Consider the following 16,576-nt stretch of genomic DNA (forward strand, 5'->3'; position numbering starts at 1 on the left):
GAATCTGAAAAAAAGAATATGTGAATGAACTGATCAGAAACAGTTTTGGGGACACAAAGAAAAAACCGAGAGTTGTTAGATGGGCGGGGGCAGGGGGGGGATAAGGGGAAAGGTGAAGGGATTAGGAAGCAGCTGGTAACCACAAGATGGCCTCAGGGTTTTTTGAAAATTAATTTGGGGAACGTATTCAATAATGTTGTAAAGATTTTGTTGGGTATCCATCCGATGGACATGTGTCCTATTTGGGAGACCACCTCAGGGATACTGCGGATGCCTGATCACGGCACTGTACACCGGAAGCTAAACATTAATGAATGCCAACTATAATTTTATATATATATAATGTGATGGCTCGGTGCGAGGTCGGAGGGATAGTGGATGGGGGGAGGGGGGTTCACAGTGTGAGGGATATAAATGATGAACGTCTAAGTATTACCTTGTCTTGTACACCTGAAACTAATAAATTAAAAAAAAATTTTTTTTAATGGTATTTTCAAAATTATAATTGATGACAGAAAAATGCTTGTAACACTGATTTTTTTTTTTTAACAGGACTTTATTGGGGAACAGTGTGTACTTCCAGGACTTTTTTCCAAGTAAAGTTGTTATCCTTTCAATCTTAGTTGTGGAGGGCACAGCTCAGCTCCAGGTCCAGTTGCCATTACTAGTTGCAGGGGGCACAGTCCACCATCCCTTGCGGGAGTCGAACCGGCAACCTTGTGGTTGAGAGTCTACTGGCCCATGTGGGAATCAAACCAGCAGCCTTTGGAGTTAGGAGCAAGGAGCTCTAACCGCTTGAGCCACAGGGCCGGCCCCTATAACGTTGATTTTTGAAGAGCAGGGCTCCCAGTAGTTAACCCTACTAATGGGCTAACGACTAAAGGGGTGCAAAAGGCTTCTGCAGGTCTTAATATTTCTATTGTTTGATCTTGGTAATGGTTAGACAATGTGTTGCTCACTTTGTAAAATATCATCGCATTTACTCATTGAGTACTTCCCTGTTTGTGGGAATTCATTTAAGAAATATTTACTTTAAAAAATTTATTCTTTTTAAAGCAGAACTCTGAATAACATAGTAAGATATTACAAGAACCTGTATTTTTAAGAAATGGCAAGAAATACAGCAAAATGTTAACAGGTGGTTATCTCTGGATGATGAGATTATAGATTTTAATTTTTTCCCTGCAACTTTCTCTTCAATAATCAGAAAAATTTGTTTTTTTATAATTAGGGAAAAATCAATCTTGTATTTTAAATGTTTTCTAAATTGTAAACATGTACAGTATAAAGCATTATTCTAGCACAATGCCTGAAACATAATAATGCTAGAGAAATGTGGACTGAACAATTACTCCCCTATGTACCACGCTAGTACTCCTTTCAAACAAGGGAATCAGGTGACACTCTTCACTCCCAGAGAACTCACGCTGGGAGCGATGACTACCACCATTTCTAAGAGCTCACAAGCCACCTACCTAATGATTCTTCCCAAAATGTTGCCAGAGCCAAATCTAGACGATAACTACTTCTGCCTCACTCTACTTCCCCACAATTTCTTCAAGATTAACTGACTGTCCTTGCCTGGGATTGAGGTTCCAAGTCATGTCAATCAGCCAGGTGCTTTCCATACCCCTCTCAGCCACCTTGAGGTTAGGACAGGCATCCTCTCTGGAGCCCCACTTCTCAACCATGATGGCTCTGCTCTTCTCCTTTTCTAAGCATGGCAATCACATAACAATTCTGCCACCTAGGATTACACCACCTGCCTTATCAGAACCTTTAAAAAATTCTTTGTCATACTACTACCACCACCACCACTACCACTACCACAAAACAAAAGCTTCATTTTTTTTTTCCTTTGCATTTCTGGAAAAAAACGTTGGGAAGTAGTACTTCAAATACTACTCTTAGAGAACCATACCACTAATTGGTCTTGTCCATGGCTTTGTGCCATCTTTAATTGGGCTCTTGTCCTTTTAAATCTTAGCTGAGCTCTCAAGAGAGCATCAGGAGATGTCAGTTTAATGCCACAACTTCCCACCCAACCCACTGCCTGCTGTCCCTCCCTCCCACATAGTCCCCTTTTGAGGAGCTCCCATGCCACTTGAGCTTTATGATTTTTTCAAGATTCTGTCTAACCCTTCTCCAAAATCCCCCTGTATGGCAGACGGTGCTGGGAGTAAAACTCAGACACATCTGTGATATAGGCTAGCTTTAAGTGGTGAGCCAAATGAATGGAAAAGAGGTCCAATGGGGACAGTAATGAATTCGCATGCTTTCCCCCAATGCCATAAACCCCAAGCTGCCTGAGAGCCTAGGCCAGAGGTACTCTTGCAGGTTGTCACCTCAAGTGATGTCTCAGTCAGGTCACCTTGCTGTTTTTTGACTCTGGGGAAGTAAAGTATGGGGAAAATAAACCTCTCACGTTGATCAATGTGCCTCTTCCAAGTCCTTTTCAAATGCACCAGTTTAACAGGCTCTGCTTTGCCCTCCAGGCACCTTTCTGAGCTCACTTGCAGTGTTTGAGAGGACAGAGCCCTGACCTGAACACAGCCTCAATTCGAACGCCAGTTGCTGGTCCCGTCCCAATCGGGTGTTCAGGGGAAGTGCCTCTGCGGCCCTGGGTTCCAGCTGAGTGGGAGGGCACGCCTCCCAGAGCCAGCAACTGCCACTCTGTTGCTAGCTGAGCCCTCAGACACCCAGTTTTAAGCTGGAGGATCAATCTCAATCCAGTAAAGTACCTAAAGCTCAGGGGCTTTGATCTTTGCTTGGCAAAAGCCCTAACTGCTAAATACTAGAAGCGGTGCCATTTCCTCTTTATCTGCCTTCTTTCCTGTTGGCCCATCCCTGCTTAGTAGCCCTTTCTCCCAGTGTTTGGAACACGCCCAGAGTGTCGGTGAAGGGTGGGGTATGGATGAGAAGCCTTGGGGAAAGGAGAAGGGAAGTTGTTTAAAGGAAGCAGCAGAACAGAAACAATTAAAATGCATGTTGGTTATCTACAAAGAAACGCCTATCTTACATTTATGCCATATTCTAAAACTTTTTCCCAAAGGGCTTTAAAATGGAACAAGTGCTAAATGGCTCCAATTCAACTGAGGCAGTTAAAATTCCTAACATGGCCCACTCTGGGTGGTACAGGAAACACAGTGACATCTTTGCTGTTTTTAAACTTGAACTCAAATTCTTGGTATGAGAGGGAAACAACATACATTTAAAAGCAAGTTTACTTTCTTCTCACAGCTAGCATAAACCTCAAGCGAGCAAGCCCATTTTATCTTGTTCACAGTAGCTTATTTCCAGGGATATGAATAATATTCTATACAATTTTATAATGTATATATGCTAGAAAATGTTTGCCTTCAGTGCAGCTATAGGATGTTTTGACCACTTCTGTGATCTACTAAAAGTGCATTAGGACATAATGAAGACCCTGTATTTTTGCAAGCTCTTAATTTTATGATGGACAAAGCATCGATAACTGAAATTTCATTATCAAAAAATAAACCAACCTTCCCTCGTTGGTCAAATTTTAGCAGTGGTTTTAACTTCTTCCATTTTTAAGCTTCTCTGAATCCTTTCCTGGCCGTACCCACTGGGGGAAAGGGAAGCAAAATGGCTAAAAATATAAATAAAAGACAGATCAGAAGCAGCTAGATAATCAGGTGAATGAAAACTGACTTGGGGTTAGTTCTTTTTTTTTCTCCCTTCCTTTCTTGACTTGGGTAATAACATCTCTACTTTGGATTATGTTCAGTACCAAGAAAAGAAATATCAGCACTTAAGTTATAAAAAGGAACCTAATTTCATGAAATCATATACAGCTTGGTATTAATACTAACACCCTAGAAACAATACAAGGAGTTTGGTATAAAGAAACCCTAACCTGCTTTCCTCATCTACCAAAATCCAAAGTTATATAAACCTGAAGACAGACAATTTATCACTTTTATTGAAATGAATACATATTCTCTAATTTATATATGTTGTATTCTAAAGTTCAAGGACAAGTGCACTTAAAATGCACTTCCCATAAAAACAGTGATATAAATGGTGGATCAAGGGTTCCAGAGGGTTTGACAACTATAACAAAAAGACTTTTCAACAATGCCATTGAATTAGATTTCAGTAACATTACGTAATACTTCTCTTGGTGAAGAGGATTCAAACACTTACTAGACACTCTATCATCAGAGATAGAAATTATATAGGAAGCAAAGGATCCATTACCGAATCTCAAACGAGAGGGTTAGTGATTACAGCAACAACAAAAAACACCCACACATAGAAAATGTGGTTGTTTTTACATTAAGACTGCATTGCTGGGGGGGGTTCTTCCTGGTGACGGGTCAAGGTGTAGCAGGGTCCTTCCTTTAAGTGCCTGGGGAGACTCATTGCCTTGCCTCCTGAATCTCTACCTCCATTAGCTTCAGCTGGCCCAGTCAAGGGTCAGGCACTGGGAAACGACGATGCAGCGTCCATCGTTTCTGATGCCCGTTATAGCTCACCTATTGCCTTCTCCCCACCTACTGCCCATCTACTTGCAGATGGCACAATATGAATCATTTCAGCCTTCTCTTCATGTAGACATAAAATGTAAATTGCCTGCTTCAGATCTACAACTGTGTGGGTTTTGGTCAAATGCATAAACAAGCAACAAGTACAAACGAGTGATACCAGCTCCCTCGTTTTTATGGAGGAGAGTATTAGCCATTTGGAAAGGAATGGGGAGAGGGAGACTAAGGGTTTACAAGAGAAAGAAAAGGATATGGAAGGTAAAACTGAGGCTCGAGCTTTTGCTTAGCGCCAGCAAACTCCCAGAAACACGTGCACATCTAGGCATGGAGGGGATCCTTGGTAGGAAATTGAAAACAAAGCATTTCTACCTCACGTAACAAATTATGGTTTATGTACGTTTGAGCTTTTACAACAGAATTGGCTTGTGCTTGTATAAAGGAAGCTCTTTGTCAGGGACTCAATCCAGGAACTACATTTTACATGTAGGGGAAGCCAGTATACAACACCAGGAGGAGGAAGTAGAAAGCTTCTTCCCACTTTCCCAGGCACAGGGCCAGTCTTCCAAGAAAATTTCAAAACAAGTTTAGCTTTTGCTTACTCCTACTCGGTATGCTAACACCCACAGCTTTTGTGCAACCTTTACCTACCTAGTAGCCTAAAGTGCCCTGTCTTAAAACCTACTCATTCTCTCCTTTCTTACTTCTACCCCTACCAAAATTTCCTTTCTCTCAGAGAAGGGGGTAGGGCTCTATTTACTAGCAGAATCTCTTAAAATAATCAATAGTAAAGTAATATGTCAATGATCAAGTAGTGAAGATCTCTCTTAGAGACCCACGTTTTATGACAAAAAGCTTAAAATATCAAATGAATCTCTAACTGGTCAAATTTCAGGCAAAATAACTGAAAAGTAAAAAATAAATCCAGGCTGTGGGTTTACGGTGGGAGATGGGTTAACTTTCCAGGTAGGTCATACTGAGTGTACACACAGTTCCTTTGGGCCATTTCTACTTTCCATGGCTTCCTCATTGTATCTAAAGTTTAACCGAGACATTCCGAGATACCAGTGGTAGTTCTGGACATCCCTCTTCACTCACCCACCCAATGAGACAGGGGATTTTGCAAAGGGGTGGACAGAGGGAAATCTATCAGAGAAAAAATGGCAGACCAGGGTGTAATGTCTCAAGTAAGAGGCTTAATTTCTACCTAATAATAGTATATTACTGTTCACTGTAAAACATATAGGTTAGGTAAATTATGTTATAAAAATATACAAAATCTTGTAAAAAAACTCAGATATGACTGATGCTTTGATAATTCTCTTAACAGACTACAATAAAACTGTAGTTATCGGCTAAGTTCCATCAATTTTTTTTAATTCTCTTTGATTTTTTTTCCTGATCTTCTGTTATCCTTTCTGCAGGTCGTTTCTTCAACCCCTTCATTTTCCTGGTTTGTAGTTTGCTTAGGTCTTGCTTCTGCATATGAATCCTTCCGTAAGTTGTACCAAAAGTATCATGGGAGATATTTTTCTTCTTCTTTGGCTGTGAAACAAGAATATATATATATGTATTTAATGTTCTCTACTGTCATGAACTGGAAAAAATCTAGTGCACAACTACCTTACTAACAATTTCCATTAGTGAGCACCCCTTCAATGATACATAGCCCTTATAGACCTTTCTTCTCAAACTCAAGTGTACCCACAAGTCACTTGTGGAACTTGTTAAAATGCAGATTCTAATTCAGTAGGTCTAGGGTGGGACCTGAGATCCAGCATTTCTAACAATTCCCAGGTAAACTGTCAGACCACACTTGGAGACACAGTATAGACCACACTAACCTTTGACATGCACTGAGAGAATTTCCTCTGTTTAGATTAAGGAATTGTGACTGTCATTTCAATCTTTATTGGCATTCCAGAGATGCCATCTCTACTTGTTTTTTAAAACCATTCAGAAGTCAAAATACAGTTTATGCAAGTATGAGTTACATATCCTGTGTTCTAAATTCCCAGTCTTCACAAAGCCCAAAACAATTCTCCTTTTTTGCTGAAAACTAGCAGTCATGGCTGCCAGAAAGCTCTCAGCCACACATGAGGCCTGGTTTCTGCAACTCTTTCATTATCCTTTATAGTTAGCTAATTTGTTTCTTCTTCCTTTTCTTGGCTCTGAGAGCCAAATTTTATCTATTTTATTGATCTCTTTACATCCTTTAAAAGTATGCTGCAATTCCTTTTTGGAAAGAATGGAATATACAAATAAATATGGCACCAATCTACAAGTCATGTACCTTGAGGGCTTTTGGCATTTTCATGGATAATTTATAAAGGTCATCTGATGCCAGATGTGTCCTCCTCAGAACCAGATCCAATGAAGGTCCCATCTCTTCCAATTCAATCCGTGGTGTTCTGCAACCAGACTTCTTCAACAGCAACCTTCATGAAATAGGAAAAAAGTAATGTTGCTCTGACTTTGGTCAAAATCGTACCCCCACCAAAAATTTGTGTTCAAGAAAATTAGTTTCATAAAATGGCAAAAATCTTTAGAAAGACAAAGCTTCTTAAATACTTTATACATGTAGGCCAAATGTATTTTTTGGTTTCCTTCGTTTTAAAAACCAAAGTATACAGTATTGTTGAGAAACAGCAAGGGAGAGAGAGAGAATTCTTCTAAGAAACGGAATCTTTTGATCTGACTTCTTCATCTTACATTAAGATTTACATAAGCATAAAAATAATTTTAATTGGGTCTTTGAGGCATTATGTTTACATGATTAAGAAATTCTTGTTTCTCTAAGACCCATTCAGAATCAACTTTTCTCCACAGCACTGACATTTACTAATCTCTACAGACTGGAATGAAATTTAAAACCTTAATATAATGAAAACCACAACTTTCTGGACACCACATAAACAAATAGCTCTGGATCTGGAAACAAGAGGGATAGCGTGGGGAAGAGGGGAAACTGGCAAATTCTTTTTGTGAGTGAGGTACCACAAAAATAGCTGAAAGATCTGAAGACTGTCTAAGATGACTCAATTTGTGACAGTGGCCAGATCTCCACATGGAAAAAAACAACTGACTGAATAGCAATGTTTATAAAAGATCAGCCTTTTCACACAAAAGCTGGAGTGTGAGAGGCAATAGATGACACGAGAGAAGAATAAAAAGAGGGAAGCACAGTAAGGAACACCCAAGAGAGCAGCAAACAGCAGGAAGAAGTGTGTGTGCAAAAGCTCACTGCCAGCCCGTTAGTCCCCAAGCGCCGTGCAGCACCGCATCACACACAGACGGCCAGCCAATACAGCCCACCCTCAGGAGCTGCGTTCATTTACTTGCTTCAGGAGGAGTCACAGTGATAAATACGCTGTATCACACACAGTAATTTATACCCAATTGAGCGAGGCAAAAAGAAGAAAAAGAAAAAACCACCGTAAAGAGTGGAAGTGTTAAACTAACAAACAAAAAAAGATTAGAAGATAAAACAAGGGGTAACCGGTTAGCTCAGTTGATTAGAGCGCGTTGCTGATACTCCCCACCCGTTAGTCACACAGTAGCTGTCTCGGTTATCAGGTCGACTGTCAAAGTATTACAGTGTGTGTGCTCCAGTAACCCTTATTTTCCTTAATAATGGCCCCAAAGTGCAAGAGTAATGATGCTGGAAACTCAGATATGCCAAAGAGAAATTGTAAAGTGCTTCCTTTAAGTGAAAAGGTGAAAGTTCTCAACTAAAAATCATATGCTGAGGTTGCGAAGGTCTACGGTAAGAACAAATCTTCTATCCGTGAAATTATGAAGAAGAAAAAAAGATCTGTGCTAGTTTTGCTGTCATACCTAAAACTGCACATTTGCGGCCACAGTGCTTGGTAAGTGCTTGGTTAAGATGGAAAAAGATACTAATTTGTGTGTGGAAGACATGAAGAGAAAATGTGTTCTGATTGCCAGCAAAGTGTTACACGAGAAAGCATTGAGCCTATAATGAAGACTTCAGTAAGAGATCTACTAAAACAAGTGACACCACGCCACTGGTCCATGTGGGAATCGAACCGGCAGTCTTTGGTGTTAGGAGCGCGGAGCTCCAACCGCCTGAGCCATCGGGCCGGCCCTCTTCTGTTTGTTCTGTTTTCCCTATAAGCTCTGTATCAAAAGTAACACTCAATTCGGCAAGAGAACATGGCACCAGATGCAGGGACACAGAGACAAACAGAACCCAGTTCCTTCCCTCTCAAATGGACTCAGGCTATTAGATATATTAATTGGTAATTTCTATATACTTTTTAAATATTATTTGCATATTTCTTGAGAAAGACTGGCATTACCACTCTTGTTCAAATTGTAATTTCCTTATTTTTCTCCCTTCCTTATTCCTTTCTTCTGCTGACAGTCTATTCTCATTATTTAAACTCCTTTCCTAGGTTGTGTTTGCTTTAAAAAGAATGCTAACACTTTGTTTTGCATATTTCTGCCCCTAAAACTTAACCAATGCCATTGCAAAGACATACAGTTATTAAAGATTTTGTTTCATATTAATGGCTCTAGACCTATAGTGAATAAAGTTCTCCAAAGAATGCAAATTGTCATTCATATATAAGGAATTAATTATTATAAATTATACAGAAAGAAATCAGTAACACTGGTTTCCCCTAGAAGGTCAGGTCAAAGGTTGTATTAATATAATTTCATGTACAAAATTCCTTTCATCCAAGCTCAGAACCATTTTATAAGCCTTACTAACCTTCATAAATAATGTGTGTGAATATTACCTATTACCTTTTACCAACTGCTTAAAGGCTGATTCACAGTAAAAGAAAGAGGGCAAGACACGATAGTGCAGGCTGCACAAATGTCTGAGGAGCTGCGCTAAGTCAAACGCTGTCATTTATACCCAGTTGAACGAGGCAAAAAAACCCAATTCTAAGTTTGTCACATTCCACCCCTCTCCCTTACCAAGGATCAATCTCAGAGGGACCTCAGAATTACCTAAATGGTAATTTAGGTAATTTAGGTAACACTTTGCAAACGAAAACCAGACACCCTCAGTGAACTGTCCATATCATGTGGCAAACCCCAGCCCAGAGACAGCTCACTGGGCTCAGAGATGAAGCTCACTCCCGGGAGCCCTTCCAAGCCCCTTCCAAGCCCCGCAAAGTCCCTGGAGGCTAAGCTGATTCACGTGTTTAGTGACTTGTTCCTGGAAGCAGTTTGCTTTCAACAGCTAACAGGTATTATAAGGCATATATGAAACATCTTTAAAACTCTACACTAGGGTCTCTGATTTTAAAAATTCCAACTTTTTTTTTTCATTATAGGAACTGCCAAGCTAACCTAATGGTGACTCCAGCAATTATACGAGGTGTGATCAAGAAATACAGTGAATGTTTCAATTTTAAAAAAAGTGCCATTAATCCCCCTCATTCCAAATACACTTATCCCTTCATTCATGCCACTTTCTGAAGCAGTTCTGGAAGTCCTTTTTCGTGATTCAAAATGTTTTTTCATTTCATGATCATTTTGACTTTGGGGAAGGGCCAGAAGTCACGTGGTGCCAGATCTGGTGAACAGGTGGATGAGGACACACCGTAATGTTTTTACTTGACAGAAATTGCTGTACCAGAAGCAAGGTGTGACATGGAGCACTGTCATGATAGAGGATGAAATAGACGCTCACGAAAGAGGACTTCCAGACCTGCTTCAGAAAGCAGCAAGAATGATGAGGTAAGTGTGTTCAAAGTGACAGTATTTTGAGGGGGGTTAATGGCAATGTGTCTTTTACTGTAATAATTTTTAAATTTAAACATTCATCATATTTTTTGATCATACCTCGTATTCTTCTTAAAGTTAAGTGGATGGATGGATGTGTATAGTTATACTGCTAATTTATCTTTGAAGTCTGATTTGCTAATTTTCTGTCCATTTTGTTTTGTTTTCTCTGTGCTTTTCTTTTCTTTTTTTTTTTTTTTTTTACAAATTAATCTTTCTTAACTCTCACTACAAGTTCTGATACTTTCTTTGAAATTGTTCACCATGAAAGTTTTAGGTTATTGTTATTATTCATTTCATTTGTATCCCCAGGGTCTCCCTGTTTAAAACAAGTTTTAAAAAAAAAAAATTTGTTAGCAATTATCTTTTGTTTCTTGTTCTCTAAATAGGAGTTACCAACTTTAGAATAAAATATATTTTTGAAAGCCCCAAAATCAAGTTGGGAAATTCAAACAACAGACTTAAGGGAGTTTAAATGTCAATGAGCTAAAAATGATTATAAAATCCCTAATTACATCTTGTAGTCATGTGAATTTTTTATTGCATTTTGCTTTCTATTATTAAACAAGAGGAAAATAGAAAAACGTAAGTGGTGGTATTAGCATATACTAAAAAGAACTGAGTATGTCTGACTCAATATAGTTGAGACAAAGATGCAAATTATTCACAAAGGAGGTGAATATTTAGTTTCATTTGGATGCTCACTGGACATAAGCTGGTCAATCAACCATGTATTATTCCATTATGAAGAAAAACATTAAAAACCATAGAAGAAATGAAGTCCACAAATGGTTGCAGAAGCAGCGCTATTACACAGAAGACGCTTTCAACACTGAGCTGTCTGGCTCTCAGGCGGTGCCACAGCTCAAAGTAAACATCAGCCTGAATTCAAGGTTCAAAGGAAGGCAGTTTGTCCAAGTCAATGTGTTCTCTAGGAAAGTGTGGGCTGTATCAACCAGTGCCAACACTTTACTTTAGGTAAGAAAAGTCATGCTTACCTCAAAGGCACCACTGTAGCATGTCATTAAGCTTTTTAACACAAAACAATAGCCTGTTAGGATTTATATTGTGGTGCAGGTAGGGGAGAAGACAGTAAAATGAATCTAGCCACTGAATCTTCTTATTCCTCTCGGGTTCTATTTTTTACACTCAGGATTTTGAGATTTGCTTTGGCTAGCCTATCTTGTGGCTTGGTCCTCTAAATCCAGTCAAGAAAACTAAGAAGATACTGCATAAATGTGTGTGTGTGGGGGGGGGGAGTCAAGACTGAATTAGTGTTCTAAGCTCAGAGGGGGTGCATATTACATGCTCGAGGGCCCTGGAAAAGTAGGGTTTCAGACGCAGACAGTAGCAGGGGAATGACAGACTTGAGAGCAGCACAGAGCTGCTGTATCACCGCTATTCTGCAAACTCCATACAAACTTTTGGCCAGACATCAATTCTAAGTTTGAGCTCTAGAGAACAGCCGCACTAAAATGCCAACCACAGGGATGAACGAGAACATGCTAAGAAATGCACTTACTTGTAGCTTCGAAAGTAAATCTTCCCATTCAAGGCAGTAAAGTGCAGAACGTACTCTAAACCAGCCAGGCGGATATTTGATACCGTGGGGCCTCTAAAGAAATCTAAAAGCACATGTTAGATTGTTAAAAAAAAATACAAGCATGCTTTTAAAGTTCAGTTACGAAGAGCTACATTCTAAATGTCCCCTTTTGAATCAATACTTATCTAAAGGATAAGGTAGGCAGCACCAAACTAACCCCCGCAAAATGTCTGACTGTCCCATCTGATCCCCTGCTAATCTCATCACTCCATTTTCTGTGTTTAGTTCACTGAGACATTTTAATTTTTCACTTTTGAAGTTCTCCCTCTAAGCCAATGCTCACCATAGAACTGTACCGTATTTACCACGGATATCAACTTTTTCAAAAATGTAAATCAAGACATAAAATTTTAATCTATTAGGACAGGTAGGTTAAGATGGTAAATTTCTATAAAAGTGGCTGTTCAACCTATTAAACCAAATTAGCCTTTGCTTTATGGCAGAGGCCACAAGAAAATTATAACAAGAAATCACAATTACATGAGCAAAGGATAACAAACTAAATTGTTAAAACCAGAAGAGAACCATCAAGATGATTCAGTGAACAGGCTGGTTTCCCACAGTGTAATAATCATACTATATGAGATGATTTTAAATTACATACAGGCAGATATAATTTGCTATGTATTATTTATTTTATCAAATACCAGTTTTCATTCACAGTAGGGACATAAAGTTTCCTTTTGCTTTTTTGTTTTTTAATTTTATTACTAGTTTCAAGTATACAAAACAATGAAACAATTAGACAATCACAAGCCCCACAAAGTGATAACCCCAACAAGTCTACTGCCCATCTGACACCATACATAGCTATTACAATACCATTGACTATATTCCCTATGCTGTACTTTACATCCTGTGACCATATATGTATATGTATATATACGTACATATATAATTATAGTTGACATTCAATATTATATTAGTTTCAGGAGTACAGCACAGTGGTTAGGCATTTACATATCAATGAAGTAATTCCCCCCAATAAGTGTAGTACCCATCTGACACCCTACATAGTAAAGTTTCCTTTCAAAAAGGGACGTTAGTTTAAAGAAAAATCCCCAGTGTACAACATTGAATACTACACGGACTTGGCTAGTTATGAAGGTAGCACATGAATGAAGTTTAGAAAACAACGATCAAGTTTGGTCCCTTCATTTTACAGCTACGAGGACTGAACTCCAAGAAGGATAAATGGAAACACGAATAACACTTAGCCAAGAAAAATTTATACATAAGTTTATCCAACTTAAATATTTAAGAGCTGCCCCAAGGCAGAAGATGGAGTAAACAGGAAATCTCATTCTGTCTCAATCTGTAGCCACCCAGCATTTTTCTTCCCTCTTCCCATTAGCTCATAAGATGGGAATTATCTCCACGTGCATGGACTTACACATCTTTTGTTGTTTGCTTTTTCTTTCTTGTGGTTAACTAAAAGAAAACCATAGCACTAATACCCATAAAACAGACACAAGTGTGCATGCACATGTATACACCACTCTTCCCTACTCCACCAAACAAAAATACCTCAGGAATATTTTTATAAACCAAACATGTATTTCTTCAAGGCATTCTGATTTAAATTTTGATCATAATTAATGACAAGCTTTCCTATGATTTTGCTAAAACCTGACTCTCCTTCAGAGGTCAAGTTAATAAAGCCCCACTAATTGTTGTGGGGACATTACTGAAGTCAGGGTCGTTCTGGGGAATAAGATACATACATTCCAGTCTCCCCTGAAATAGTTTCTGTAGTGCACACCTTATAGGCATATGTGCTTTCTCCATAAGCTTTAAAGAATGAAAAGGAAAATAGAAATGAAGGTAGAAAGTTTTAAGAACACGATCCTTCCACACCACACACAAAAATTAACTCAAAAGATATCGTAAACCTAAATGGAAAACCTAAAACTATTAAGACCTCAAGAAGGAAATATAAGAATCTTTGTGATGTTGGAATAAGCAAAGGTTTCTTAAACAAAACACAGTAAGAACATACCATTAGAGAAAAAAAGGGTGAAAGAGACTTCACAAAAATGAAATACTTCTGCTCTTTGAAAGATATCATTAAAAAGGCAAGCCACACACTGGGAGGAAATATTCAAAGACTATATATCAGACTAAGAGACAAGGAACACACACAACACACACACACACACACACCTCATTCTTCAATAGTAAGAAGACAAATGACCAAATAAAAAAATCAGGCAAAGATTTGAATAGATACTTCACCAAAGATGTATGAATGGCCAATAAACACATGAAAAGATGTTCAACATCATTAGTCATTAGAAAATGCAAATTAAAACTTGCGATGATACAACTATTTTACTCTGTAACTCTGACTTTAGAAACACACTACTATCAGTATACAATACCCATAAAAATAACTAGAATCAAAAGGAATGGTCTACAGAGTATTGGCAAGGGGGTGGAGCAAATGGTGGTCTCATACACTGTTGGCAAGAACATAAAATGGGACAACCACGTTGGCGAGAAGTCTGGTAGCTTCTTAAAAGGTTAAACATACTCATATACTCGTCAAATGACTACTATTCCATTCCTAGATATTTACTCACTAGAAATGAAAACAATGCCCTCACAAAGATTTGTATACAAATGTTCATAGCAGCTCTATTGGTAACAGCCAAAAGCTGAAATCAACCTAAATGTCCATCAACAGATGAAGGGATAAACAAATTGTGGAATAACTATAAATGGAATACTGACAGGCAATAAAAAGAAATGATTGCTGATACACACAACCACATGGCTGAATCTCAAAATAAACTGGGTGAAAGATGCCGGGCCAAGAAAAGTACACACTGTATGATTCTAGTTATCTAAAATTCTCGAAAACACAAACTAATCTATAACAACAGAACGTAGATCAATGTTTGTTTAGAACAGATAAAAAGGATGGACTGTAAAGCGGCACAGGGAAATTGGGGAGATGATGGAAAGGATCTGTATCTTCTTGACTGCAGTGGAATTTTCATGGGTGTATACATATGTCAAAATCCATCAAATTTTAAAACTTTAAATATCTGTACTTAATTGTATGTAAATTATACCTCAAAAGTTACTTTAAAAACATTTTAAGATAAAAAATTTTAAGTAACCCATAAAAACTGAAAACAAAATGAACCTGTGCATTGAGTTGCAGGCATAATCATATAGAAAAGAACTATTTCAAGTGACTTCAAAACACTGTAATTTCACCACGTCTTCCCAATAGGATGTATCTTATAGACAAACATAACTGTAAAAAAAAAAACCAAAAAGCAAAAAACCTTCAACTGCACTCAATATTCATATCATCAGTGTAATACTGGCGTTTTAATTCTAAGACTCTTGTATGCATAGTACAGTATAAAGTAAATGCATAATTATGTTGCAGACATTGAGAACCTGGATTTTTGTAACTGATGAAAGAGGTACATATGTGAGGTCATTGAATTTAAGATCCTTTTGTCCTAAATTTGAGTTGGAAGTTTCAGTATGAACTCAGGACATATTTTATCTTAACATATAAACATATTTCATAGCTCTGTCCAGTAAAAAAGCCTAGAAACCATGACAATCCATAACACCCAGACTATGATTTCTCTTTTTTTTTCTGTGTCCCAGGTTTCTTTAAGATCAAAGTAATAAGTGATGTAGGGATTAAAACCAAGAGCATCACTGAACTTCACTTTCCTTCCAACCAATTCCCCCAAACTCCCTGCCCCCACACCTTTTGTATTACCAATTCCTTAGTGAATGAAGAACTTGACCTCCAAGCCCTGGTACAATCAATCCTCAGGGTTCTCTCCCTGGCTCTCCCCTTTCCAGCAAAGAGCAAGCACCTCAGTTTGAACGCATGGAAGAGCCCAGAGTGGTGATAGACACAGAGTGAAAGGCTTCACCCTCAAGGAAAGGACCGAGGAGTACAACGTAGTGAAGTGAGGCCCACATAGCCTCCAGTACCAAAATGGGACTCTGCGCCAAAGGAAGGACACTGGTCTCCCTGAGAAAGGAGGTCCAGAAGCCTCAAAATCCTGTTGTTAAGAAAAGTCACTGCTTGATCGTTTGCCCTTCTGGGAACGGTTACAGAATTACACTCGAACCACGTCCTTCTCAAGCCCAAGCTGCTAGGCAACATGGCTGATCTGCTGCAGGGTGGGCTTCTGGCACTGCAGGAACATGCTCTCCAGATTGCTCCTCACTCAGCTCTCGATGCACGTCTGCTTTTTCTTTCGGGCCTACACCTGGGTCCCTGCTTTGCACATCTCCTGCAGATTCTCATTGTCAGCTTCCTCCACCCACTTTTGCAGCAAGGGCCGCAGCTTATACAGGTTCTTCAAGTTGAGCTGCAGAGCCTGGAGGCGGCAGATGGTCATTTGGCTGAACACCTTCCCAAAGAGAACCCCCAGGGTGAGCCCCACGTCGGCCTGGGTGTACCCCAAGGTGAGCCTCTTCTGCGTCAGGAGCTTGACAAACTGCTCGAGGCCTTTCTGCAAAACTTTCATGTCTTCCTCCTTGCGGTTCTACTCCAGCTTCTCCTGGACCAGCTTCACCGTCCCAGGAGGAGCAGCGCAGGGCTCAGGGGAGGTCCCTTAGGAACTGCTCTCCACTCCAGCTCCTGCATTGCCCTCAGGCTGAGGAGTCTCCAGGCCGACTTGAGGCCATCCCACGGCAGAACTCACACGGCGGC

The 16,576-nt window shown here is 39.2% G+C and overlaps 1 protein-coding gene and 1 pseudogene across 3 annotated transcripts in view; both read right to left on the minus strand.

Moving 5' to 3' along the window:
- Positions 1 to 548: 548 nt before the first annotated feature.
- RPF2 (ribosome production factor 2 homolog) overlaps positions 549 to 16,576 on the minus strand; it is a 37,327-nt gene continuing 21,299 nt past the window's right edge. For both annotated transcript variants that reach the window (XM_081044458.1, XM_081044459.1), the window contains exons 8-10: positions 11,797 to 11,899; positions 6,805 to 6,949; positions 549 to 6,056 (exon numbers count right to left, since the gene is read on the minus strand). In XM_081044458.1, the coding sequence (XP_080900584.1) occupies positions 5,877 to 6,056; positions 6,805 to 6,949; positions 11,797 to 11,899 (428 nt within the window). In that variant the 3' untranslated portion in view covers positions 549 to 5,876. The remainder of the gene's footprint in view (positions 6,057 to 6,804; positions 6,950 to 11,796; positions 11,900 to 16,576) is intronic.
- LOC308495949 (POU domain, class 5, transcription factor 1-like) lies at positions 15,730 to 16,391 on the minus strand (annotated as a pseudogene). Its single transcript has one exon. The product of its transcript is annotated as a POU domain, class 5, transcription factor 1-like (transcript).

The sequence above is a fragment of the Rhinolophus hipposideros genome, assembly GCF_964194185.1.
Source record: "Rhinolophus hipposideros genome assembly, chromosome: 3".
Taxonomy (NCBI): Eukaryota; Metazoa; Chordata; class Mammalia; order Chiroptera; family Rhinolophidae; genus Rhinolophus; species Rhinolophus hipposideros.